Here is a 27,771-nt window from a genome sequence, read left to right on the forward strand (position 1 = left end):
CTCTAGTGACATTTGGTTTGAATCTTTATTTAAAAACCAGCTTCCCCATTTTGTTCGTATTTAGTGGAAATCATCTTAGTTTCAGGTTGTGCTTTAAGAAGAGTATAGGGAAAAATTCATTTTTTTCTTGCCACAGAAGTTCCAATAGAAGTAGTGGAGGTACTGCCAGGGTATGTCTGTTTCCATAAAACAAGCAGAACAAATTCCATGAACCAAAGCCACTAAGTATAGTTTTCAGAGATGGTAGGACATAGTTACTTTCCCTAGAAAAATATCCCAAATGTAGGCACACCCATTAGCCACAGAAAAATGTTCGAATAAATGCTACTTCAAACCTGTACACTTCCTTTTCATGGAGCTATTAAAGGGATAGTAATCCACTATAGCTATAATTTTTTTCCTTTTGTTTTTCTGTTTTCGACCTCCCACATGCTTTGTTTTTAGATTGGCTCCCTGAGTCTCTTTCTACAGCAGCGCCTATGCGAGCTGCCTCCACCGTGACTGCTGGCTTGTAGGTACACTTGTGATGCAAACCCATGTGAAGCATTGTAGAATAAACATGAGGCATGCTTTGCATTAGTCATAGAAAAAGGCACAATGATGTAGACCTAGAAAGCAGGTTATTTTAAAGTGCTTTTTACCTATGTTCCTTGAAACCTTTGGTGTAGTCTTTCAAAAATTCTTTTCATTTGTCTCTCAAATATTTTTAAGGTTTTTTTTTAATCATCACTTGAAACATTAGTTGATTGCCTCTATTAAATGTGTGTGAGAACACATTGATACTGTGTTAGAAAAGCAGGAGAGAGATCCCTATTGCTAGCGTAAGAACACACAAGAGACCTAACCCTAGAGGGGCTCCCAGGTGCCCAAGCTGAGGTCCCCAGTTAGTTCCTTGGGCAGTTGAGAATAGGGAACCTGAAATGACCCTATCCTTGAGCAATACTGACGAATATCTTGCATATCATCATAGAACCTTCATCTGGTGATGGATGGAGATAGAGACAGAGACCCACACTGGAGCACTGGACTGAGCTCCCAAAGTCCCAATGAGGAGCAGAAGGAGGGAGAACATGAGCAAAGAAGTCGGGACCACGAGGGATGCACCCACCCACTGAGACAGTGGAGCTGATCTATTGAGAGCTCACCAAGACCGGCTGGACTGTGACTGAAAAAGCATGGGATAAAACTGGACTCTCTGAACATGGCGAACAATGAGGGCTGATGAGACGCAAAGGACAATGGCACGGGGGTTTGATCCTACGTAATGTGATGGCTTTGTGGGAGCCCAGCCAGTTTGGATGTTCACCTTCCTAGATATGGACGGAGGTGGGAGGTCCTAGGTCTTACCACAGGGCAGAAAACCCTGACTGCTCTTTGGACTGGAGAGGGAGGGGGAAAGGAGTGGGGGGGGAGGGGGAGAAGGGTGGGAGGAGGGGGCGTAGGGGGGGAGGAGGGGGAGGGAAATGGGAGGCTGGGAGGAGGTGGAAATTTGTTTTTTTTTCTCCTTTTCTCAATAAAAAAAGAAAAAAAAACACAGCTCTCAATAGCTGAGTCCTAAGTTTATGAAATGCCAGCTGCTGATGAGAAATGGATTGGATTTCAAACTTACCTGCACATTCAATTTTCCTTTCTGTCCTTGATAGGAGGCCTTGACTGAAAATAACAGAATTTAAAACTTGCATATTTTTAGTGATACACATTTTTGTTAGATAGTGATTTATATATTTAAAGGTAATAAATATTTATTTTATAATCTGCTGTTCCTCGTGCAATCTAATTTCATCTTCATAACATGCCTCTGAGGTTGGAACCGTTTGTTGTTCTTTATTCCTGCGGGTTAGACGAGGGTTACGCGAGGAAAGACACAGACACGCGGCGGTCCCACGTGGTACACTTTTAATGGGAGGGGGAAACACACTAGGAAAAGTGAAAGGAAGGGGCAAAAGGGAAGGGACAAGAAGGGGCGAACTCTTGGCTTGTCTTTGCTTTTAACGGGGGATGCAAAGGCTTCTGGGAAATGTGTCCCGCGCTTGCGTGCGCTGGAGTCCAGAGGGATGTTGGGAGTTGTAGTGTTGCAAGAGAACAACATTTCACCCTTTTGGTTTGATTAAAAAAAAATTGGGGGACCTTAAAGGGTAGGGAATGGGGGCGTAGTCCAGTCTCTCATGGCTGCTTCCTGCTGGCTTTGGGCGTTGAGGGGTCCAGGGAATGTCCGATTATCTTGGCAATCTCCCCTTGGCGTTTGTGGTCGCTGGTGTAGTTGGTCACTGATGTCCAGGGTTGCTCCCTGGTGTAGTTGGTCACTGATGTCCAGGGTTGCTGGCTGGTGTAGTTGGTCAATGATGTCCAGGGTTGCTGGCTGGTGTAGTAGGTCACTGATGTTTGAAGTCCTGGCTGTCGTCTAAGGCGGCCGATTGAAGAAATCTGTGTGGCTTTTCCTGAGTAGCTGGGTCATCATTAAGATGCTGGAAGGCAAAAGTTGCATTAGTAAAAGAAAAAAAATTAAAAGAAGGGGGGGGAATTTTTGGGAGCTGGGGTGAAGGGGGGGGGAGAGGGTCTTAGGATGTCCGGGGTTAAGAAATGATAAAAAAATTAAGTGATACTTATTCCTTTGTGTTTGATCCGTTGGGCTGGCATCTTGAAGCTTAAGGAAACTGTCTTAAAAGAAATAGATTCTAACCATACATCTCTTAACATTTCAGGGGCCACTGCTGCAGTCAGCGGCTGGCCTGTTATGTTAAAGAGCTTTGTAGAGGAGAATCTGCTTACCACTTGACTTCGTATTTGATGGGGGTACCTGTAACGACAGCTAGACGGTTATTTATGAATTTAAAGAAGGGAGGGTGCGTTAACACAGCGACGGATCGGGACCATTGTTTCCCTTAGACTGTAGTAGGGGGGCTGAATCCGGCGTCCTTTGGAACTTAAGAGTACAGGGTCCGGTTTGAGTCACCGTGTATGAAGGATTATCTTGAGCTGTGGAGATAAACGGTTTAAGATGTGACAGGTGAATCCAATGAGGAATTCCTTTAAGCTTGGCAGCTGTGGGAGTTAAAAGAATTACTTTGAAAGGGCCCTGCCATTTAGGGGAAAGGGGTGAAGGGCGCTGGCCTGGGGGTGAGAGTAATACCTCATCCCCTATTTTAACATGTATTAGCACATGGTCGAGGTAGTGAGTGATCTGTGAAGTCCCATAGTAGTGAGCGTAAGTGGAACAGGAGGGGAGTGAGCAGGTGGTCAGGAAGAGGGGAGGTCTCCGATGAGAAGCCGGGGGTTAAGACCGGCCGCCCATACATGAGTTCAAAGGGTGAGATGAGGAGGGGGCCCCTTGGAAGGGCCTAGAGTCGGAAAAGAGCTAAAGGCAGGAGCCTTACCCAGTCGAGGTGGAGTTCTTGTGACATCTTAATGAGGGCTTCCTTTAAAGAGCGGTTAGTTCGTTCTACCTTACCTGACGACTGAGGATTGTACGGTATATGAAAATTCCAGGGGATCCCGAGCGCTTTATACAGATTTTGAGAAATCTGAGAAGTAAACTCTGGCGTAGCAGTCGGGTTGTCGGTGGAGGAGCCCGGGAACCTTCAGTCTTCCAGAGCCAGACCCAATAGGTCAACCTGGGGGTCCTCTGGGGCGGCTGCCCCAACGTCACCGAACGCATGAGGGCAGTCTGTGGATCAATGACCCTCCCTGTGACACCTTGGGCAGGGGCCCCTTGGGTCGTGATGGGGATTGGGGCACGCCTTTGACCAGTGACCTGTCTTACCACACTTGAAGCATGGGCCGGGGGGCGGGGGAGCCGCGCGGAGGGCGGGCAGTGGAGTCCATCACCTCTGCTGGCCTGGCGGGTGCGGTGATCACGTGGCAATGATTTCTGGCCTTGTCATTCCTTGAGTGGTAGATCTTGAAGGCCATCTCCAGGATCTGTGCCTGTGGAGTTAAGGGACCCTTCTCCAATCGTCTGAGCTTCGCCTTGATGTCTGAGTAGGACTGGTTGACAAAGTGGGACATCAGGAGCTGTCTGCCCTCGGTGGATTCTGGATCCATGTTTGTGAACTGTAGCATAGCTTTGGTGAGCCGGTCAATGAATGCGGAAGGATTCTCCTTTGTATCCTGAAATATTTCTGCAAGTTTAGAATAATTGACTGGTTTGAGAGCCCCCTTTCTTAATCCCACCAGGAGGCAGGTTAAGAATCGGTCTCTGGCCAGAATGCCCCCGGGGGAGTTGTAATCCCAGTGTGGTTCCTGTTCAGGCACCGTCTCTGCACCGGGTGGATGAGAAGGCTGGGTCTGGTGTACTTCATCAGCATGCAGTCTCGCCTGCTCCCAGACCCGTCGGCGTTCCTCAGGAAGCAAGTTGTTAAAGAGAATCATATAAATATCATGATAAGTTAGGCTGTAAGATTGGGTTAAATATTGAAACTCTTTTGTGAAATTAGTGGGGTTAGCCGTATACGACCCTAGTAGCTTAGAAATATGTGAAAGTTCCGATAAGGCGAAGGGGACGTGCACCCGAAGTGGGCCCTCGACCCCAGCTACCTCTCGTAAGGGCAGAACGGTAGCTGGTTTGGGTTGATCAGGGTCTGCTGCTGCGGCAGTGGCTCACGAGCGCGTAAGGGGAGGGGTGAAATTAGGCGCAAGGCGGCGGGTGGGGTTAGCGCCTGAGGGGGTCTTGGAAGACCGAGGCAGAGGGGTGGGGCGGGGAGGTGAGACAGAAGAATCCAAAGTCGATTCGGCCAGCCTGCTGCGCCTCCTGTGACGGGAAGAAATTGTTAATTGTCTTCGCAGTCGAGTCCTGCTGCGAGAGATGTTAGGTGAAGCTGGATCGGAAAGGCTGGGATATATGAGACGGGGGGAACGAGATTTTTTGGGGGATTCAGAGGAATGGGAAGGCGACCCAGAAGGATGTTTACGCGGAACTCCTGGAGACCTAGGAATGAAGCGTTTAGAGGCGTGGGGAGAAGGTGTAGGCTACTCCTTTTTGTACCTAAAAGAAACTTTTGAAGGAGGGGGGATAGAGGAGGTGGCCCCCGATTGGGCAGGGCGGGAAGGAGTGGTCCCACGAGGTCAGGGAGGCGGGGGGTCGTCAGCGGGGTCCATGGTCGGAGCGGAGGGTTCCTGGAGGGAGGGTAGAGCCAAAAACATGTGAGCCGGTGAACAGTGTGACGAGGTAGATGGGTCAGTTTTTAGAGCCATATAAAAGAAGGCCATCACGTACATTAATTCCTTCCATTTAGCTGACCGGTGACAAAAATTTGCCAGCTCCCACAGAGTGTCAGGGTCAAATGATCCCTGGGAAGGCCAGCGGATAAAACCTTGTAAATTGTATTTAGGCCAAGTCTTGGAACAAAGCCGTGTTAACTTGGAAAGTTTTATGGAGGGAATGTGGGTGTGAGGTTCGAGAGCTTCCAGAAGCTGCCCGAGCGGGGAAGATGGAGGGATTGGTTTAGAATTTTTTGAGCCCATGGCCGAAGTGTAGCCCAGCCGCAAAAAGGTACCAACAGAGTACCGCGAACACGGCAAGCCAAAAACGCAGGCATCCGAGCGAATTTGGGGCGTGTTAACACTTAACTGCCTCGAGCCCAGCAACCGTACGGGGAAGAAAAAGCCCCGGCTGGGAGGAGACGATTAAGCTTTTTAGGAGGTGCCGCAAGGAGCGGCCCGAAAGGGGACAGGAAAAAGTTAGAAAAAAAGGAAGAAAAGAAAAAAAGAGAAAAAGCCCAGAGCACCGAACTCCGGGTGCGCGGACTGAGCGTTTCGGCCGAGGGCAAAAAACCAGGGGAGGCAGGTTAGCAACCTAGCCCTAGCCGGTGCACAAAGAAAGCCGGCCGGACAGTCTTTGAACGCCCGGAGGGGGAGGAAGTCAACCCAGGGTAACTCACGGATCAGGATGAAGCGGTGGAAATGGCCGTGGAGAACAGGTGGCGGTGAGCGAAGGCTGTCGGTTCTTTAGACCTTGTCGGTGAAACCCAGAGGCAAAAGCCTCGGGCATCGGACGGAGAGGTCTCCGGGTCGAGGACGGCACCAAAATGTTGTTCTTAATTCCTGCGGGTTAGATGAGGGTTACGCTAGGAAAGACACAGACACGTGTCGGTCCCACGTGGTACACTTTTAATGGGAGGGGGAAACGCACTAGGAAAAGTGAAAGGAAGGGGCAAAAGGGAAGGGACAAGAAGGGGCGAACTCTTGGCTTGTCTTTGCTTTTAACGGGGGATGCAAAGGCTTCTGGGAAATGTGTCCCGCGCTTGCGTGCGCTGGAGTCCAGAGGGATGTTGGGAGTTGTAGTGTTGCAAGAGAACAACACCGTTATCTTAATTTTATAAATGAGTCTTTCAAAGCCAGGTAACTTATCAATATTATACAGCTAGAAAGTAAACAGAATCAAGCTTGTCTCTTTCTGTTAAATACTGCATATTATTTTCCTTGTAAGTGAATTAATCTCTTTTCTCCCCCTCACTTTATTTCATTGGGTACATTAACAAATATCATATTAAATGAAAAACTAATTGATAACACTGTGATGGGATTTCATGATAACTTAAGAACTCAACCATTAGTATTCATTAGTATTTTATTATTTATATTTATTTTATTAGTATTTATTTAATAGTTTTCTTGTTTGATTATAGTGGTAGAAACTTTTCTGGCTCACAGACATACACTTTACACAATTTTTTGGTGATTCAGAAGAAGGTAGGATATTGAACATAGGCAGTAAGGAATTAATTGATTAAGGTATGTATAGTGTGACTCAAGAAATTATGTCTAATGTTTTACTGCTAGAAATTTGACTTTTAGATATAAATGCATTTCCTTTTACAATGGATTTTTTTGGGAGAAGTGATAAGTGGTAGGCTTAATGAAGTAACAGGAGTATTATAGTACCTGATAGTTACTGAACAGGAAAGAGCCTTAAGAATGAAGCAGGGTCATCATTACTTCAAGGCGGGGCTTCTCTACGTAATTAGGTCCCTTCTTAGAGAAGTAAAAGCTCTTAGGTGACTAGTTTAAAGGCCATCTGAGAAAGTCTTAGGTCAAGCATTGTCAAAGTTCATTGAGTCAGGTTCAGCACTGAACCAGCAAAATTGTGAGAGAAATAGAAAAGGATTTTATGGTTCTGGGTAGGACAACAAATTAGAAGTAAACATAAGGCCTTGTTGTGATGAGGAGAGCAGGCTGGCTTTTCATCCTGCTTGGCTCCCGCATGGCTAGCTTTACACCCGAAATAACAACATATAAATTGTATTCATTTAAACTCTGCCTGGCCCATTAGTTTCATCCTCTTATAGGCTAATTCTCACATCTGACTTTAACCCATATGTGTAGCACCACGAGGTGGTGGCTCACCAGGAAAGATTCAGCATGTCTGAACTGGCCTCACTTCCCTTCTTCCCAGCATTTTGTTCTGTTTACTCCACCCACCTATGTTCTGAGCTATCAGGCCAAGCAGTTTTCTTTATTAATTAATCAATGAAACAGTGGATAGAAGACCCACCTACATCATTGCCTGAGGAAAACAGAAATAATGAAAATAGAGGCATCTATTTCTTTTACTATAAATACCATAACTGTATCAATTTATGAGATCATCCCATAAGTATTAATTTTTGTTGTTGTTGTTGTTGTTGTTTTAAGGGAGAGCTTATTTTTGTTGCTTTGGTTGTAAGCCTCTATGGCTGATCTGTCTCTCAAGCCTTGAGTGTGTTTATTTTTTAAAAATTATACATAAAATGCTTGTGTTTTTTCATGTTTTAATTTAAGTATGCTTTTATTAGAATTATTTGTATATATTTGAAAAAATATATATGTGTATGTATTTTTGTGTGTATATCTATAACTTATATATAATTTATTTTTGTTTTAAGTCTGAAGGATTGAACAGGCCAATGAGTATTCTCATCATTGAGGCATTTTATGGAGGCTCCCATCAACAGCTGGTAGACCTGCTCCAGGAAGAATTAGACAGTTGTGTCCTCCACACCCTTCCTGCAAAGAAATGGCATTGGAGAGCACGGACAGCAGCCTTGTCCTTCTCACAGAGTATTCCCAGCAGCGAGCACTACAGGTAATGGGGCTCTATTTTGCTTTTTAAGTACTATCAGGGTGTTTTTTCATGTCTTCTAGAATTTCTCTGACTGTAGACTTAGAAGATAGAAAAAACGTTATAAAACACAGAAAATTTTGAGAAGAAAGTAGTGATTACATTTTTGGGGGGAGAGCATGAAATGTGGAATACCTTGGAGGTATCTTTATTTTCGTTTTCTTTTTTGTACATGTGTACAGTATGTTGTGGTTATACTCTCCTCTTCCTATTACCCTGTCTCTTACATTTTTCTTGATTGTTAAATAGTGGAAAGCTATCTGAAAGTGGCATCTGTATCTTGTGTTCTTACTATGCTGGACTCCTGTCTATAGGATTATATTGGTTTAGTTTTGGTGACAAGTGCCTGGGTGATATGAACGGAGCTGAGCAGATAGGTTGTTGTAGAAAGGGACTTTCTATTTTTTATGAAATGAGTTAGTCACTTATTGAAGGATCAGACATCTCTTTTTTTCTTGGAATGTGCCCTAGACTAACATCAAGGAAATTTCATTCATGTTTCTTTTGTAGTGTTGTGACAGAATCGACGTTATTATTGTGATTTAAAGTCTTGTTTTCACCCCCACACATGCTTGACATTCTGTTTGTTGATCTGTGTGAGCTAACGTGGCAAAGACTGATTGTTGCTGCTTATTAGCCTTTCTTTCTTATCAACAGAATCACACTCTTATTTGGGATGGCTAAACATCAAGCAGGCTCAAGGAATAGAGCATTTTTTACCCAAAGTTTTCATGATGATCTCAATCTCTTTTGTCTACTTTCCTGATTGTTTTTTGCAGTTAGGGTTGATCAGTTCCTGTATCATAATTAGTGTGGGGACAATAGAGGGTTAGGTTAGAGCAGTACAATTAAAGTACATAATGTAAATTGGAGAAAATGTCATAATGGAGACTATTCAATTAAGATACGCAAATGACAGGGGCTGGAGAGATGGCTTAGTGGGTAAAAGCACTGGCTGCTCTTCCAGAGGACCTGGATTCAGTTTCCATTACCCACACATTCACACAGACATACATGCAGGCAAAACACATAAAATAATTTAATAAAATAAAAATTTTAAAATAGAAAAAAGATATGCTAATGTCTACAAAATATAACATAGATTCAACTGAAAGGGACAGCTAGTGTTCTTCCCTCTCTTTCCTTTCCTCTTCTCGTTTCTCTGAAAGGGTATTGAAATCGCTCACTGTAATTGTGGTTTTGTCTATTTTTTTCAAAACTATTATTCATTTAGCTTTTTGTTTACTTTTATGTTGAAACATGAACATAGCACCTACTAATATGGTAGCATAATGTTTGATAAATGACTCATGTGCTGTTGTATTAGTTATTTTTCTACTCACTGTGATCAGTTGCATGGCAGAAAGCAGTGTCAGAAAGGAAGAGTTAATCCAGTTTCAGAGAAGAACAGACCAACATGGCATAACATAGTAGCTGGATTTGTGGTTGGGACCCTGGCACTAAACAGGAATCAGAGATGGGGCATCCCCAGTTCTATTCTAGCTTTCTATTCTCATTGGATAATACCACCTTATTTAGGATGAGTCTTCCTTCCTTCCTTCCCTCCTTCCCTCCTTCCCTCCTTCCCTCCCTCCCTCCCTCCCTCCCTCCCTTCTTTCCTTCCTTTCTGCTTTCTTAAGTGTTTTTATTCTACTTATAGCCACAAGATTTAGGAACTAAATGGCTGAAATTCTCCATTTTTACTCTTGAGATAAAAACTGAAAACTATGAATGTTCATTCTTTTTATTTTGATGCCATAAATTGTTCACAACAAAATAAGAAAACTATTCTGGAATGGAAAAGAAAAGCAGGTAGATTAATTAGTAAATAATATAATTAGCTGTTACTTTGCAAACAAATTAATAAACAATTGAAATTAGGAGAAATAAATTTATCATTCTTTGTTATGAATCAGTATTTTAAACCCTATGTTTTGATGATTGAATGATAATTTCTACAATGCAGACTGCTCAAATGTTACTTCACTCATAGAAACATTACCTTAATCTCTTAATATTATCACAGTAGTATAGGGCTATTGCCTGGCTATTTTCTTTTCTTCTTAATGCAGGTTTATTGATGTTATATTTTGAGCTATCGTTGTTATTTGATGTAAATCTTTAGCAATAAAAAGCATGCACTTTCAAAAAGCCACAATGTGTATTTAGAAGAACAGTATTTCTATTGTTTTCACAATTTTCTACTTCAGTCTTTTATTATTCACTAATCAGATCTTCTCATATCTGTTCTGACAATAATGAGATTTGAGGGATAAATGAAAGCATACCAAAGAATCCCATTATATTATACCAGAGAGAAGTTTTCTTCATGATAAAGGGGTTTGTCGGTTCCTAAAGATATGTGACTTGCTTGAGTTGATGGGAAAATTGTTTAGTTTATTGCAATACTGCATGATAAGCAGTATTTAAGGAAAACAACAATATTCTGTTCTGTTGTTGAAGAATTAATTTCTAGGAAAAATGATGAAAATGTAGAAAATCTATAATGTCATTTAAAATCTATTTAATCCAACAAAGTTGGCAATGAAAATTATGTCATGATCTTTAAATTACATTAGATATATCTCTCTGTTTAAACCTTTCCCATTTCAGTGTGATAGAAACATTAGAGTACTTTATTCTTGATTCGATATTAGGGCCCATAGTTCTCCTACATTACAGCACCCTAACAGAACCTCTTCTTCTGAGAGCTTTCTCTATCCACTTATAAGACTTAGCAGAGTGCGGAAAGCCACATGACATTACTGCTCGTCATTTTTGGTATAAAGTGGTAAAAGAATGAGACACTCGAAGGGCATTCTGGGGATTATTGTGGCCGAATTTGTTTCCTAGCCATGATCCTTAGATCTTTCTTATTCCCTGGCCTGCTTCCTTTTGGTGATATATGCAGGTTGTTTGCTTCCATGGGCAGCTGCTCTACATGTATACAGAAAGCTCGGAATAGAATTACATTTTCCTTTCAGATGAACTGTTTGTGAAGTATTCACAGGAACGAGCTTATGAACAGACATTCCTGAACAGCCTTTTCATTAGAGCACCTGGAAGCATAATTGTCATTAACTCAGGTATCAAAAGGGAAAACGTCAAACATACCCCAAAGTAGAACTGATTGTAAAGAACTCTTCTGTGTCATGGTTTGAGTTGCATCCACATCCATACCACATTTTAAAGTTTTAGTTTTATTTTGTACCTGTTTTTAGTATACAGGGTCTTTCAAACCTTGTGGTTGAAGAAAGAATCTCTCTTGCTCGTACTTAGATGTAAACTGGAAATGAAACAATAGCAACAATGGAAAATAGTGAAATTTAAAGTCTGTAGATGAACAGAAAGTAGTTGCTTGAAGTACTGCAATGGATAGACTGCAGGCACATGAAAGGCACACATTTTTGAAATTAAAAATATATACCATGGGTTGATAAAAATGAGAAAATCTGTCTTAGTTAGGATTTCTGTAGCTGTAATGAAGCACCATGACCAAAAAGCAAGTTGAGGGTGAAAGGTTGTTTTTTTTTTTTTCCATTTTTTTATTGAGAAAAGGAGAAAGAAAAAAAAAAGTTTCCACCTCCTCCCAGCCTCCCATTTCCCTCCCCTTCCTCCCACCCTTCCCACCCTTCTCCCCCTCCCCCCACTCCTCTCCCCATCCCTCTCCAGTCCAAAGAGCAGTCAGGGTTCCCTGCCCAGCTGTACTGTGACTGAAAAAGCATGGGATAAAACTGGACTCTCTGAGCATGGCGAACAATGAGGGCTGATGAGAAGCCAAGGACAATGGCAAGGGGTTTTGAACCTACGTAATGTGCTGGCTTTGTGAGAGCCTAGCCAGTTTGGATGTTCACCTTCCTAGAAATGGATGGAGAGGGGAGGACCGAGGGTGAAAGGTTTTATTCAGCTTACACTTCCACATTGCAGTTTATCACTTAAGGAAGTCAGGCAGGAACCCAAGCAGGACAGGATCCTGGCAGGAGCTAATACAGAGGCCATGGAAAGGAGCTGCTTACTGGCTTGCTTGCTCTGGCTTGCTCACTTTGCATTCTTATAGAACCCAGGACAGTGGCCCAGGGATGGTGAGTGGCACCACACACCATTGGCTGGGCCCTCACCCATTGATAGTAATTGTGAAAATGCCTTAGGACTGCTTCTCATGGAGGCATTTCCTCCTCAACTGAGGCTCCTTCTTCTGATGGCTCTAACTTGTGTCATGTTGATGCACAAAATCAGACAGTACAATCCATGAGTGCTTTTTATACATTTGAAAATAGGCAAAATGGGCGATTCTTAGAAAGCATAACCTACAAAACTGTACTCATTGTAGAGCTGACCATATGACTGAGGCAGTGTCCTGAGATAAGATATATTTACTGCACTTTTGTCCCTCTGCCTCTTATCAAATAAACATTTGGTGAGTTTAGGCATCTTCTCTTCAGGTTTTCTGCCTAGTGATACAGATTGTAAATGTTAATACATGTTATGATTACGATATGTTACCACCACATGAGTATTATTTTATTTTTTTTTGAAATTTTTATGTTTACATATGTATAATGTGTACCTGTGTGTACAAATTTCTGTATGAAGGTGCTCATGTGGGACAACAGCCATGTAGAGGACAACCGTGAGTGCCACTTCTTGCCTTCAACCTTGTGTGAGGGAGGGTTTCTGTTGTTTCTCTTCTGCTGTGTACAGTAGGCTAACTGATCATTGAGCCTCCAGGGCATTTTACACTCTCTGCCTCCTTTCTTACTGTCTGGGTTTGCAGACACATTCCAATGTATCTGGCATTTTTTCATGGTTCAGGGAATTGAACTCAGGCTGTCAAAATTGTGTTGTAAGTGCTTTACCTGCAGACCCCTCTCCCTGTTTACACATGAGCTTTTTAAAATGTCTCTAGTGGATAGGAGATGTAATGAGGAATTTTTTTCTAAAAATACAACGAGAGACTGCATTTTGCACGTTCTTTATTCATAGAGTAGATGATGGCACACAAAAATATTATTTGTTTAGAGTCCTAATAACACTTTTCCAGAATTATCCTCAGTCATATACACTGTGAAGTTCTCTGATGTAGTTGGCTAGAGGCAGTAGTATTCTGTTAGTGACCAGTTCACTGACCTTATAGTTTGTATAAACTTCTTTTGGGGAGAAGACTGGATGATGTCTGATATTGTATAAATAATTTTGTTATTAGGCTGGATGTAACATCCTATAATTTCACCAGTGTTTGATCCATATAGACAAGAACTAAGTGAGAGATTCCTCATCCCTTGCTTTGTTGACCAGCTTTCCTCTCCTAACAGTCTTAGGCATTTTCTTTCGTCTTATCTTCATAACTCCTTTATCTATTTTATCTACCCTGCACACACTCTAGCCTTCTAGATTTTGGTGGTGCTTAAGGCATCCTGAAGAAAGTTTTATCTCCTTCAGGTCTTTTCTGATTCTTCTAAGTATTAGGACTTTATGTTGAAAATGTTGCCGACTACATAATAATACAGAAACAGAATACTTCTAAAACCAAATAATCATTCAGTCTGTGCATGTGTGGTCTCTCTCTTTCTCTCTTGCTCTCTCTTTATCTTCTTTTCTCTCCGTGTTTCTCCCTCTCTCTCTAACACACACATATGCATGCACCCATGTGCACAGAGCCCTACACACCCTACCTATTTAGCGTCTTTACAGAGTTAGAACTTACCCTGTCCTCTGTCCTACAGTGTGGCCTCCAGGGTTTATCTTTTCACTTGTCTTTGTTTTTATTGTCAGTTCTCTCAAGAAGTAAGATAGTCTGTTCAGAGAAAGTTTTCTTGTTCTATGTTTGTAATTTGTTCTGCCTGAATTCTGTAGGTTAAAACATAGTTTATATAGTTCATAGTATATATATATACCGTGAATCCACCACTTCTAAGGAGTTAAAACACTGCAGTGAAATTTTAACTATGTTTTTAATATCCTTTCTTGCTTATTTTAAAACAAAATAAGGTATCACAGGCAAGATTCAACACCCTCCCCCCAGGTGATGGTTCAAATGGATGTAAGATGTTATTTCTAACAGACTGTGCCTTAGAGACCTCTATGGTAAATCCACTGTATAAATCTTTGAAACCTGAAATTTATATCTAAAACTGAAACTAGGTATTTAATGTACCTTTACGGAGAGGAGAAAAATCATTGTTTTTAATGAATTGAATGAAAAAAGTAAAAAAAGAAAAGATCTTCTAATGAATGCAAAATATATAATAATTTTCCTTTATAAATAATCACTTTTTTGCACAGTATTGAAGCTTTTAGAGCAACTTTAGGATACTTCTTTCTAGTCAAGCATTTTCTTGCACGTTGAATGTCTTTATCATGGTTAGTCTTTGTTTTTTTTTTGTTTTGTTTTTTTTTTTGTTTTTCGAGACAGGGTTTCTCTGTGGTTTTGGAGCCTGTCCTGGAACTAGCTCTTGTAGACCAGGCTGGTCTTGAACTCACAGAGATCCGCTTGCCTCTGCCTCCCTAGTGCTGGGATTAAAGGCGTGCGCCACCTCCGCCCGGCATGGTTAGTCTTAATGCCATTGAAAAAATCATTTAGGAAATAAAAGACTTTAATTCTACTTGTATTGTCAACTTTTATTTATTAGAGAAAGCCTTTCTTTTTTTCCCCCTTAATCTTATGCTATATTTTTTTAAACTACTCAAAGCTTTTTTTTTTAACTGAAGAAAAAAATTTCTGCCTCCTCCCAGCCTCCCATTTCCCTCCCCCTCCTCCCACCCCTCTCCCCCTCCCCCCACTCCTCTCCCCCTCCCTCTCCAGTCCGAAGAGCAGTCAGGAACCCTGACTGACTGAGAAAGCCTTTCTTGCTCTTAACTAAGGTCTTAGTCAAAGAAAGTGTATTTTCATTTGCTGTCAAAGAGTTTCCTCAAGTTTGGGTCTGAATCTGTGGAGTACTCTGAAGCCATGCTACAGACCTGTTCTTTCTCCATCTACCCCACTTCCTTAGGTTTTATCTTTAATTTGTATGGGTTTGTGTAAGTATATACATACTGTGCCTATGCGGGTACCTGTGGAGGAGAAGAGGACATCAGATCTACTGGAGGTGGAATTACAGGGGCTTGTGAGCCTCCTGTGTAGGACCTGGGGATAGAATTCAGGTCCTCTGGAAGAGCAATAATCACTTTTACTAATAAACCACCTCTCCAGCTCCTTGCTTTCTTTTCTTCTTAAGCCTTCCTATTTATTAAATCTTCATTTTCTTGGAATCAGTTTTGGTTTACTGGACTCTTTTGGGCGTATTGACTAGTTATATGCCTCTGTGGTTCATTTGTGGATATGCAGTCACATGAGGGAACCTTCTGGTCTTCTGAGATACTGGCCCATTAAGAGAGCTGCAAGGGGAAGATGTGAACTGAGTTAGGGTCACTACTTACTCAAACTATATATATATATATTCTTTCATACTTTAATATTTCTAAAATAGTCATGCATTTTTGTGTATTTTTTCTGTAAAGTCTCTCATGTTTTCAGTATTTTGTCATACTTCTGATGAAAAATTAATATTCTACTTCTTTAGGAGAAAGTTAATGTACAGTTGAGAAAGAATTGATAAGGACTGTGTACAATTTATTGTGGCTCTCTTGTAGTTACTTACATTATTCTTTTCCCCCCTTAGCATTCATTTTAACAGTGTGAATGCTAGAGCTGGTAGCATAAAGGCAAATTTGAAACATGCATCTACTGTGTCAGTCTGTAGTCCTGATGTAAGGAAAGCTTAGTACCTATTCATTTGTTAATTTGAGTATATACTTGATTAAACAATCCCTTTTTGAAAACCACCAGTGTCTTTCCATTGTATATGTAAACCCAACAACCAGGAAGAATTGTACCTTTGGCCTACGACCTAGTCCCTGTCAGCATCCTTCGCCTTACCTCCCAGTTTCCTCACACCCCTAACTTGCAATAGCAGCCCTGGCCTTGTTTATTTGTAGCAGTGTCAGGGATCCTGATCCTGTTGTTGGACCTTTGATCATCCAGCAACACAAGAATATCCCTCTCCCATATCCTCGTTTCTCCTCTTACCTTCTCCTTCCCTTTTCTCAGATCCCAGCAAAGTTTTACCTTGTCAGACAATCTTTCCTTAGCATTGTATCTGAAGTGAAATTTTTATTTCAGCCCCTTCTCTATTGTGTAAAATGATTTTATATGATTTAGGATTATTTTGATGGCTTTACTAATTTTCTATCCCCGTTTTTTTTGGAGTTTTATTATGATAAAGACCATATCTGTTATGTTGACCATCTTACCCATAGTAACACAAACATACTGTCTATCAGGCTAAATACTTGTGTAGTAAATGTGACTCGATCAAGGACTGAATCGAGTTTGAAATAGAGAGTATGGTTGCTGTTGGTGTTCTAAAAACTTTTTTGTGTTTATGTTTTATTTTTTCTCTCTCTCCCTACTTTTCTTTTTCTGCTGTAACTGCCAGTATTCCATATTTGATCCATGTCTTAGAGACATGTAGTGCTTAGAGACATTGAGTAGTCCATGTTAATTGAGTTTTATGGGGTTAGTAAAGAATTTCATATGTAGTTACTCACTTATTTTCATGGGGTATATTAGTCATACTATGAAAATAACTCATCTGTTAGATCCATTTTATAAATAAAATATAATTTCTTCTAATTTCTTATCTACAATTAAACATTTCTAGAAAAATACTTTTAGCTCAAGTAACTTTCTAGCATTTGGTTGAGTGTGATACTTTACAGAATATACGATTGTATTTTTAAAGATTGTGGTTTTAGCCATGGCCACCCATGAACAGTGGACTTTTATGTTGTAAGAGAGTATTCAGATATCAAGAGATTATTTTGTCTGAAAATTGCTATTGTATTACTTCTCTCAGGCCTTTGTGTTATAGCATCTGATTTAGCATCTGTGAAATAATAAACATTTAAATGATCTTTAATGACATATTTTTTAAAATTCAAAACATTGTTTGTATGTGTGTTTGAGTTTTATGCACATGTGTGTGCTGTTGTCTGTGCATGCCACAAGTATGTAGAGATTAGAGAACTAGCATTTGAGAGTTGGCTTTCACCTTCCAGGGGGGCTTTGGGTATTGAACTCAGATTAGCAGGAATGCACAGCAAGTGCTTTTTCCAGCTGAGCCATTTTGTCTGCCAGTATTTTCACTTGTGTATCTACAAAAAAAGTTACCTTAGTGTAGTGTTGTAGGAGATCACTTGTTTGTTTCTCGGCCGCCCAGACTCCTAAATAACCACACAGAAACTGTATTAATTAGATCACTGCTTGGCCTATTAGCTCTAATTTCTTATTGGCTAGCTTTTACATCTTAATTTAACCCATTTCCATTATTTTATATTTTACCATGAGACTCATGGCCTTCCTGCAAAGTTTTGTCATGTCTGTCAATGGCGGTAGCTCCATGGCTTCTCTCTGACTCCACCTCCTTTCTTCCAATATTTAGTTTAGTTTTCCTCTTGCTTTTCTCTACCATACCCCAGGCCCAAGACAGTTTCTTTACTACTAACCACTGGTACTCACAGCACACAGAGGGGAGTCCCACATCACCTTAGGAGTTCTATAGTATTGTAAGGGAATAGTAGTCACAGGTTTTAATCTAGTATATGTTTTGTTTATCTGAAATGTACAACATTGTGGAAATTCAGCCAATAGCTTTGGGGTACTGGCCCTTTGGGCATTGTCTGAGGGGCTATATGTGTGTACTGATAAGCAGAGAGAAGCAGCGTGCTCACTGTCTGGGAAGTCGGAGCAGATGCTTGTGCAGTTGTTCACATTCTTCCAGGGCAGAGTGGTGGGACATGGTGGCTTCCACCTGGCCCAGTATTCTGTGAGTCTCTGTTTCCCCTTTGAATCTCATTTTCTTTATATCCTCATAGTAAAGACAATTTGTAGCTCTCGCAATACATATCACATTAGTACAATATTTTACAGTTCATAATGGTAGAAAAATTATAGTTATGAAGAAGCAATAAAAATAATTTTATAGTTGGGAGTCACAATGTCTGGAAGAATTGTATTAAAGGGCTGTAACATTAGAAAGGAAGCTAAAGACAGGTGGAGATGAAGTTAAAGAATGTCATATATATATATATAGTGCTCATTTGACACATCTAAAGTTTCTAAAACAATGGATAGCATTAATCTCTGGCTTTTCAATTGCCTATTTTCCAATATGAATAAGAGAGGTGAAATGGAATAAATACTTTAGTGAGAAGATGGTGTTTAGATAGTGCTTGTCCCATAGCCCTAGTGCATTATTCTATTTGTTCTTTAACAACAGGTGGTTGAAAGTTGTCATAATTGAGAGGTAATAAAGATAGAGAGAATATTATTTGTCGATTCATGTTTTTCTTTGTCCTGGCAGTTATGATGACCAATTTTGAATTTAGCCAAGTTGTAGGCGTTTTTACAATGAGTAATAATAGTAAAAACAGTACTCAATTACACACTTCTGTATTTAGGAAAGTAAATTAAGAGTATCTCATTTTTCCAGATAGTTATGTTGAACCACCTATTTTATAAGCGACGTTGCTGATCACCACTGAAAGGAAAGTGTGGAAGATGGTGAAGTGTACAAGGAAAGGAAAGCCAGGTAGTTCTACCATGGAGCCAAAGCTTTAGTGGCACCTGGTGCCTTTTTAAAAGAAAAATAGCATATTAGAAATATGATAAAATAAATGATTTCTAACCTCTATTACTTCCCTTATTCTTTAAGATTCAGAAAAAATACTTATGGGCGTATTTGAACATAAAGAAATTTCTCACATTAATTTTAGATAAATAGAACAATAGTCTAATTGCCAAAATATTAGAATATTGAAATAAGTGTTCTAACATACTTTCTTGGAATTAATATATGTTTTGACAAATAGACTTGGAGTTTCTTCTTTTATTCCCAAGCGAATTTGTAAATAGAATAGAATTTGGACATTTGGTCACTTGTGTCATATTCTATCATATTGGCACATATTATTTAGCCTAAATGTATCACTTTACTTTATTGTAACTCTCAAATTAATTTCTAATTCACAACAAAATTGTTTGAATATATGTTGTATAGTGTAACATTTTGCTAACTTACACATTATGGGATAACTCAAGCTAACTCACATATCTGTCACTTAATGAGTTCTAAAATTTTTTTCAATGAAAAGGTTAAAAGTTTGCTTTCACATTTTGATTTTAATAGTGCATTGTTAAATGTGAACACCATTCAATGCAATAAACAGCTAAAAGCAAATATTTCAGTATAATTGAAACTTTGTATTTGGGCATGTGTGTTCCTGTGCAAGTATATGTAAATGTGCATATGGTGTGTGTGTGTGTGTGTGTGTGTGTGTGTGTGTGTGTGTGTGTTTGTGTGTGTGTGTGTACGTGCATGCATGGGTGGAGGTGTGTGTGTACACTTAGGTAAACTTGAAATAAGCTGACAGTCTTGTTCCATCCAGGCTCTGAATAGCTTGTTCCTATGCTAGTTTACACTGAGTTCTGTGCATTCCATTTTTAGCTCTACACATTGAATTATATATCTCTAAAATCTTCAAGTCTCAAAAAGTAATATAATGCCAGCATTACTTGAATAAAACCCAAGTAATTTCTTACACTCATAGAATACTTTAAAGCTTAAAATTTTATATTTACTAGAAAGTACTGAGCAAATAACATGACTTTATCATGCATTGTACAAAGTATAAGGCATTCTACAAGGGTATAGGTATTATCTATGCAGTGGTTGCTCTGTACCTGCTCTTTGCCCACAGAGAACGAGAGGTTTTATTTGAGGAATGATTACTTGATGTTCATGTATTACCTTACTTAGTGTATTTAATGCTTTGTATTCACATAGTTTGTAATGTGTCCCTTTTTAAAGAGTGTGCTGTGTTATATGAATGGTGCATATCCAGTGGGGTAGTGAAAGCTGCTCTGTTAGTTACCACAGGAGAGTTACAACTCTGCCCATAGGAGGGCACCGAGCTTAGTATATGTTTTTAGGTGCCCTGCAGTCATTTATAATATGCAACCAGGGATTAGAATACTGATTTGTTAAAATTTGTTACTCAGTGCTGTCTAGGCTTAATATTAATAACACCATATATGTTATTATGTTTTATCTTTATAAGTTCACTATTGTAAGTATAAATATAACTCAATAATATTTAGCTTTGTTTTCTGAATTTTTCTTTTGTTTTGTAAATATATATATATATTAAACATTCTGTCCACAAAAATTTATCAAAGTGACTAGATATTCTTATTAATTAAGAAAGTTCTAATTAGAATAATTTTTTATTAATGTTGTTTCCTTGTTAGTAAATAAGAGCACAGTAATATTGTCATATATTTATGTTTTCACTGTTTGAGTGATTTAAATATTCAGATAGAATTTGGTTTTGAAGTATTTGGTTATGCTTTGGCCAATAGGTCGGTTGGGGGAAAGATGGTAATTTTATGTGCATTTAATTCTCAGTTCCAGTTCACGTGTTACATATTTGATCTTCTATTATCTGTTTTCCTATGTGTATATTTCTAGTTGTAATGCCGTGAATTTTCTTTGAATGACTGCATGAGAGACTACTGTGTTAAGTCCATTTCAATGGAATTATTTGGAGTCACATAGTTTATTTCCAAAGAATAAATGCATAGTCACTATTAAGTGAAATTTGATTCTTCATTCAAAAACATAACTTTTCCATATCATAAAAGTTAATTTTAAGAAGTATTACATGTTGCTCATCTGTGGGTTTTTAAAGAATACTTACAATGTCTTTAATAGCTTTTTTTTGGCAAACTTTCTCTAATGTGTATGACTAACCCAAAGATGTTTTGTTAGCAGAGCTTATCCTCTCACAGAAGTGGAGGCTTGAAGTCCAACATCAAGTGTCTGTGGGGCCAAACTCCTTACAAAGGCTCCAGGACAGTCCTTCCCTGCCTTTTGCAGCCTCTCCAGTTTTTGATAGCCATTAGGTTGTAGCTGCTTCACTTCAATCTCTATTTCTTGTCGGATGCTTTGTCTTTAGTTCATTAGTACAGCAGCAATAAGCGACTTCATGACAGTCATGGATAATTGACTTCTGAGAGCTAGGAAAAAATGTTACCCATTTGCCTATTAGTATAAAATCTTAACCTGTGCATTCACTCTCTTTCTTTGCTATAATATTCTTTACTATTAATATATTGCATTAAGATGAAATGACAGTGGCTTAGAATTGTAAAATTCTTTTAATCAATCTTGTGTCTTTTCACAGTTGGAGAGAGTGAGGTTGAATTGTTGAATTCTAGGGTTGATTTTCTGGGTCCTCTTTGTTTAGAATCAAAATTGGTGAAACAATTTTAATGTTAGCGTATTTAACAGCATTTAGAAGATATCAGCAAAAATCAATGACAGACTAGGAACTCCTACTGAAAGAATTTGAAATAACTTCAGTGCAAATGTAAGGAATGACTAATTAGTCTGTAATAATGCTCTCTTGCCCCTGAATGCATGTGGAAAGAAAGAAACTCAACTATGAAGGTAAACATATGCCGTCTATCTTTGTTAAAATTTGTTAAGGATGATCTGAGGAGGAAAAACTCATTCAAAAGAAAATATAAGCAAAACTCATACAATTGTATATTATAGTTTGCCCTTAACCTGGAAATATGTAATTTTCATTTTTAATTGACTTGTATTCATATTTTATTTCCCAAGTCAGTTCACCTCATTGCTTCCTCCTTTAGATGTTGGTTTATCTTTCTTGTCCAAGAGGAGCAGTCTCTACAATAACAGTTTCTGAGAACCTTAACTTGCAGCTTCTCAGTGCCTGAGTTTTATGTTTTCCGATTAAGCAGGTGTATCTGGAGCTTTCAGCGCTCCAGTGATGATATCCCAGCATGATATCCATATTTCAGATTTCCCATAGGAGGATTGCGGTTTTATGTTTCTACTAAAGTCTCTGATGCTTTCCCAAAGACAACATGATACATGAGGTACTTTAGTATTTCTTTTAGCTTTGTTTTTAAGACTTTGTTGAGGCTTCAGCTACTGTTGTCTGAGCTTTCTGTTCTGCCCAGTTCCCACAATCTTTAAGTCCCAAAGAAATCACACAGAGGTCTGTATTAGTTATAAACTGATTGACCCATTAGCTCAGGCTTCTTATTAAGTCTTATAACTTATATAGCCCATTATCAGCCATTATTCTTATCTGTGTTAGCCATGTGGCTCAGTACCTTATTCAGCAGGTCAGTCACATCTTACCTCTTGGTCAGGTCAGGACTGCAGATGAATGGGCTCTTCCTTCCCAGAATTCTTCTGTTTTTATTAATCTGCCTCTACTTCCTGTCTGGTTGTCCCACTTATACTTCCTGCCTGGCTACTGGCCAATCAGTGTTTATTTAAAATATAATTGACAGAATACAGACCATTTTCCCATACCACTTCTCCCTCTTTTTTTTTTTTTTTAAATCAAAGGATAATAACCATAGTCAATTTTTTTTGGGAATGTGGGCATAGTTTTCCAGGGTATTTCCTGCTGGTTAGGGGCACTGATAATCTTCTGGACCCCTAAAGAAAATTTAGAATTATGATCAAGACCTGACTGGAGTATCCTGTGAGTCTTGATCATTTCAGGCAGGATCTTGAATCTATTCTGGATGTAGAACTCTGACATCTGGGCCATAGTTCCTACCAGAGATTTCTCAGGTGGTCTTCCTTGATCAAACCTGATTTTTCTTAACTCAGAATGAATCTACAGCTTCTCATTTCCTGTGGAAACAAAAGCAAATTCTCTTCTCCAAAGTAACATATTTTTTTACTTCAATTTTGAAGTCAAGGTATTTTCAAAATATTTATTTTGGATTAATTCAACAGCATTTATAAGCAAATATCTTTTAGCCGCTGTTGCTCTTTCCTCAGCATTCAAACAATTCAAAGAGAGCATAATAACATACAGTATCTAGACTATTTGTGTATTTTTCATCTTTATGTGGCTTTATATTACCTTTATTTCTTTTATTTTTACTTTTAATTTTTGGCTTTTTGAGACAGGTTCTCTGTGTATTTTTTGCCTCCCTCTGTAGACCAGGCTGTCCTTGAACTTACAGAGATCTACCCGTCTCTGCCTCCCAAGTGCAGGGATTAAAGGCATGTGCTCCCATACCTTGAACTCTCAGAGGTTTGCCTGCCTCTATTTTCCAAGTGCTGGGATTAAAGTTGTGTGCCACCACACCCAACTACTCTCTCTCTTTTTTTTTTAATTTAAGGACTTTAACCTTTTTCTTTTCTCGCCCAAGCCTGCATATATTTTTTAACACACTGTAAACCATTTAGAGGTTTTCTTTGAATCTCTCTGTACTGTATCTCTCTCTCTCTCTTTCTGACCATATGAGTCTTTATTTTGCTCAGCAATATGAGTAGGATTAAAGCCGTGGCTATGACAGCTGGACCCAGCCCATTCTTTAGCTTTATGAGATTCAGCCTCATGGCAGAGGTTCCGGCTGTAGCCATGTTTATTTCCACAACTCTATGGCATTTTGAGGTCCCTGCCACAACGATAAATGATGTGGTCAGCTACTCATAAACACTATTTAAGTGTTTGGTTGTGGGGCCTCTTAAAAGAGCTGCAAGGTTTTGTAGCTAAAGCTGAGTCAGGAAGCCTCTTTTAAATGAGAGTACTTGCTTGGCTCTAGCAAGCAGAGCACACCTGAGAAAATGCTGCTGTTAATAAGCCGTTCTTAAATCTATTCTTTTCTGTCTAGATTTACTTTCCAAGCTGTCAGGCTATGTGTGGCTACAGTTGTCCATGTGGGTGCCATTTGTGGACTGAGCTTTTTGTCCTGCCCAGTTTCTGCATTTGTTAAGTCCCAAAGAAATCACACAGAGGTCTACATAAGTTATTAACTGATTTGCCTATTATTCTAGTATATGTTGGTATAGGAGGTTCTTCTATTCATGTGTTGCTTTTATTGGTTAATGAATAAAGAAACTGCTTTGTGCCTGATAGCTCAGAACTCAGGTATGCGGAGAAGACAGAAATGAATACTGGGAAGAAGGGCAGAGTGAGAGATGCCATGGATCTCCTGCCTGAGACAGATGCTGGTTAGAATCTTGCTGGCAAGCCAAGTCACGTGGCGATACACAGATTAATAGAAATGGGTTAAATTAAGATGTAAGAATTAGCCAATAAGAAGTTAGAGCTAATTGTCAAGCAGTGTTTTATTGAATACAGTTTCTGTGCGGTTATATCGGGTGTAAGCTAGCTTGGCAGCTGGGACAAACAAGTGGCCCCCTCTCTTTACAACAAGCAACTCAATGTTTTTTCTAGTTTCTAGTAAACCAGTGTCTCAAAGCATCTGAAAATAACTGCAAAGTTTCTACACTGCCTTGCCCATTGCTTTGGTCCTGTACTGCGAATACATGCATGCCTTCTGAGCACATTGATATGTATGCTCTTTTCTATAAGCTGTCCTTATATGTCTAGCCTTTCCTCATGATAAACATAAAAGTGATTACCTTGTAAATTTTTGTTCTGACACAAATTAACAAAAACTAAAAACAAAACAAAAATCACATAAGGAACCCCCCCTTATAATGGGCTGTACATTTCATGTAGCTTTCCTTTGCTTGGGGAGTAAAACAGTTCCAGAACGTCTGAAACTTCTTCTTCCTATTTTATCAACTTGTACCCAATGTATTTTTAAGAATTGTTTTATTTATTATTAGCCATAGATTTATTTTCAAAATAATGAAGTATCTCTGTCAATATGAAAATATTTTGATGGGTTTTTAAGTTTATCATTTATTTCAAAAATTGATATACTATGTACAATATTTTACTAACAGGAACAAATATTTTAATTCGCTAAGAAAAACCACAAGGTTTTTATTTATGGATTTGGTCCGTGTTTATTAAAAGTTGCAAAACAGAATATGTATTTGTTAGTATGGGTGGCAAATACTTCTCTGTAAAAATATAGTTCAAGTACTCACTTGCCACTCTTATGCCCTATAATGTAACTAAATTATACAGTTAAAATTGAGCTTCAGCTTTTTTCTATTATGTGTGTGAGTGCAGGTATATATGTGCCACAGGAAACATACAAAGGTTCAAGGACAACTCATAATGGCTAAGCAGGATACTGATCTGTGAGTATAGTAGATTCTAGATAGGAGCTATTTTATTACTATTGTCCTTTAGCAGAATAGTTGTATTTGATTTTTCTGTAGGTCCATAACCTGTGTAGTTTCAGGTTCGTGGCTACCCAAGCAATAAGAATCTCAAGTGCTAGCCTGAGAACTGTCTTTTCTCTGATGACCAAATAAGTTAGTTATTGCCTTTTATTAGAATAAATTTAGAAGGATAGACACATTAGATTATCTCTGCTAGTTCAAAAATAACATCTATCTAAGCTATTTGTCTAGTGTGTCTGATGGAAAAGTCAAGAGAATTACTTAATTATACCTTGTAGGGGATTCACATCTGTTTGCTTTAAAAAAGAGCTAATTGACAGTTTCGAAGACCCCTCAGTCAATGATTATGAATTAGTATGAATATATATTCACATATATCCTAGTGTACATTTTGCATTGTCATTAATTAGCCCTAAGATTTGTGGTAATCTCAGTTTTCCTGTCACTTAAAATGGGATGGCGTTAATATTTCCTATTATTCTGTTGTTACTGTGAAGATGAACATAAACCAAGTTAGAGAAGGTACCTGAGAAGCCTAACAGAGTACCACAGTGCTTGTCTCCTAAGTGCTACAGTATTACACTTCTTTCCCCCCCTCCCTCTGGGCAGCCTGGCTGTCTTCATACTTAGCTGGTAGTACAAGTATGCAGCACCAGTCTCGACTCAGTAATTCTTTGCATTTGCACCACATGCTTTTCTAACAGATTATATCACTTTCCTTCCAGATGAAACTTCAAAGAGGTCAGGAATAGTAGTACTAACAAGGAAGTGAGTTTTGTCCAGTGTCTTCTGTTTTTATCCACAGGGCTCTTTTCTAATTCCTAGACACAAGCATCAGCTTTCATTATTAAAAAAAAAGCGTTTTACATGTATTTGGGGTTTTTTCTGCATGTATGGCACTATGTGAGTGCCTGGAAGTGGAATTAGTCAGTTGTGAGTGATGCTGTGTGTGTCAGAACTCAAACCGAGGTCCTCTGCAAGAAATAGCAAGTGTTCTAACTAACCACTGTACCACATCTCCTTCCTCAGGTATTCCTGATATGTAAACATCTAACTTCCACCTTCTCTCAATATCCTAGCCATAAGTATTAGGGTTAGAGAGCAAGTGCTTTAGCGAAGTTCCTGGAACTTTCAAGTTTGTATGCAAATGAAATTTAAAAAGCTTTGGAAAGTAATTTAAAATGATAAACATAAAGTTGAATTTTTTATTACTTTTATAATTTTTTAGTAGTCATATTTTCTTTGATGGTAAACTAGAAACTTTTAAAAAACAATCATTTCTAAAAAAGTAAAATCTTTCTGAACTATTTTTTTCTATTCTAGTTGTTTTTGTTACCTTTCTTCAAAGATAGCAGCAAATTCTATGTTGTTCCTAAGTATTTTGTTGAATTTCTAAATGTATATAGTACCTTAGTTTTTGTTGGAGGAATTAATTTTATTAGCATATGGTGGTGAATCTAACATTTCAGGTATTATACTTTAGCATAGTGCTAGATAATCTTTTTAAAAAAGCTGTATAAAAGAAATCTTTCCAGTAATTGTTAGCAATCATATAAAGTTCTGTGACAAAAAGAGATGGAAAGTATTCCTCTCCTGTATCCTATCTGGACGTGAGGACAAGAAATTTTGGCCCAGGTAAAATTTCTCTATAATGTGTGCTCAACGTAGTGTACCTCCATCACTTCCTCCAATGTGAAGGACTTGGACAGGTGTTATTAATAAAAAGTAATAATAAAAACTCTTCTATTTTAAATAAGGATGCTATTCTCCCAGCTTTGAAGCTTGCACATACTCTCTAACTTATCCCAGCTTTCGCTCATCTGGTCTTTAAATGGCTCCTTTCATGTGGTTGGCCCACGAGCCGTGCGTACTGCCGTTCAATCACGCCACTGTACGTTGCCATCATGAGGGTGGTTTGCATGATTTGCATTTCCTGTGCTGTTTGAGCTTCAATGAGCTCCAAGCGCCACGAAGAAGAAACCACTGCCAAATAATGCAGTGATTTTAGTCAAACCAGATGAGCTTGTACCAAAGTCAGGCTACTAAGTCAGTTGGGGGTTGGGAGGTGTTGTCAGGATATCCTGTTAAAAAAGGATACTTCAAGATGTCCACACATGCAAGATGTAAGTTCCTATATAAATCTGTTCCTGCAGTAGAAGCAGGTTACATTCAGTATATTAAGTAAAGTAGTTGAAATAAATAATTATGTGTACGTTATTCTTAGAAAATTTAGTTTTACATTTTAGTATTATGTCATGCTGCCAGTGTAATTTTTTATTGTGACAATAATAGATTTTAGTGATATTAATTTTCTAACCATACAGAATGAAATTTCTTTGGAATTAAATTATATACATTGATTACTTGTCCCCTTGTTCTCCAACAGAAAACGTACATTGTATTAAAACATAATCAATAAAAGCTGTCCAAAAAGTAATAGAAAAATGGCATAGTAACGGGCCTATGAACAGCTAC

The 27,771-nt window shown here is 39.0% G+C and overlaps 1 protein-coding gene across 7 annotated transcripts in view; it reads left to right on the forward strand.

Moving 5' to 3' along the window:
• LOC121462986 (glycosyltransferase-like domain-containing protein 1) overlaps positions 1–27,771 on the forward strand; it is a 354,055-nt gene that overhangs the window by 110,538 nt on the left and 215,746 nt on the right. For all 7 annotated transcript variants that reach the window (XM_041674978.1, XM_041674980.1, XM_041674983.1 and 4 more), the window contains one exon: positions 7,860–8,059. In XM_041674978.1, the coding sequence (XP_041530912.1) occupies positions 7,860–8,059 (200 nt within the window). The remainder of the gene's footprint in view (positions 1–7,859; positions 8,060–27,771) is intronic.

Source organism: Microtus oregoni, unplaced genomic scaffold (assembly GCF_018167655.1).
Source record: "Microtus oregoni isolate MIOR12 unplaced genomic scaffold, Mior012 000025F_ref0000491, whole genome shotgun sequence".
Classification (NCBI taxonomy): Eukaryota; Metazoa; Chordata; class Mammalia; order Rodentia; family Cricetidae; genus Microtus; species Microtus oregoni.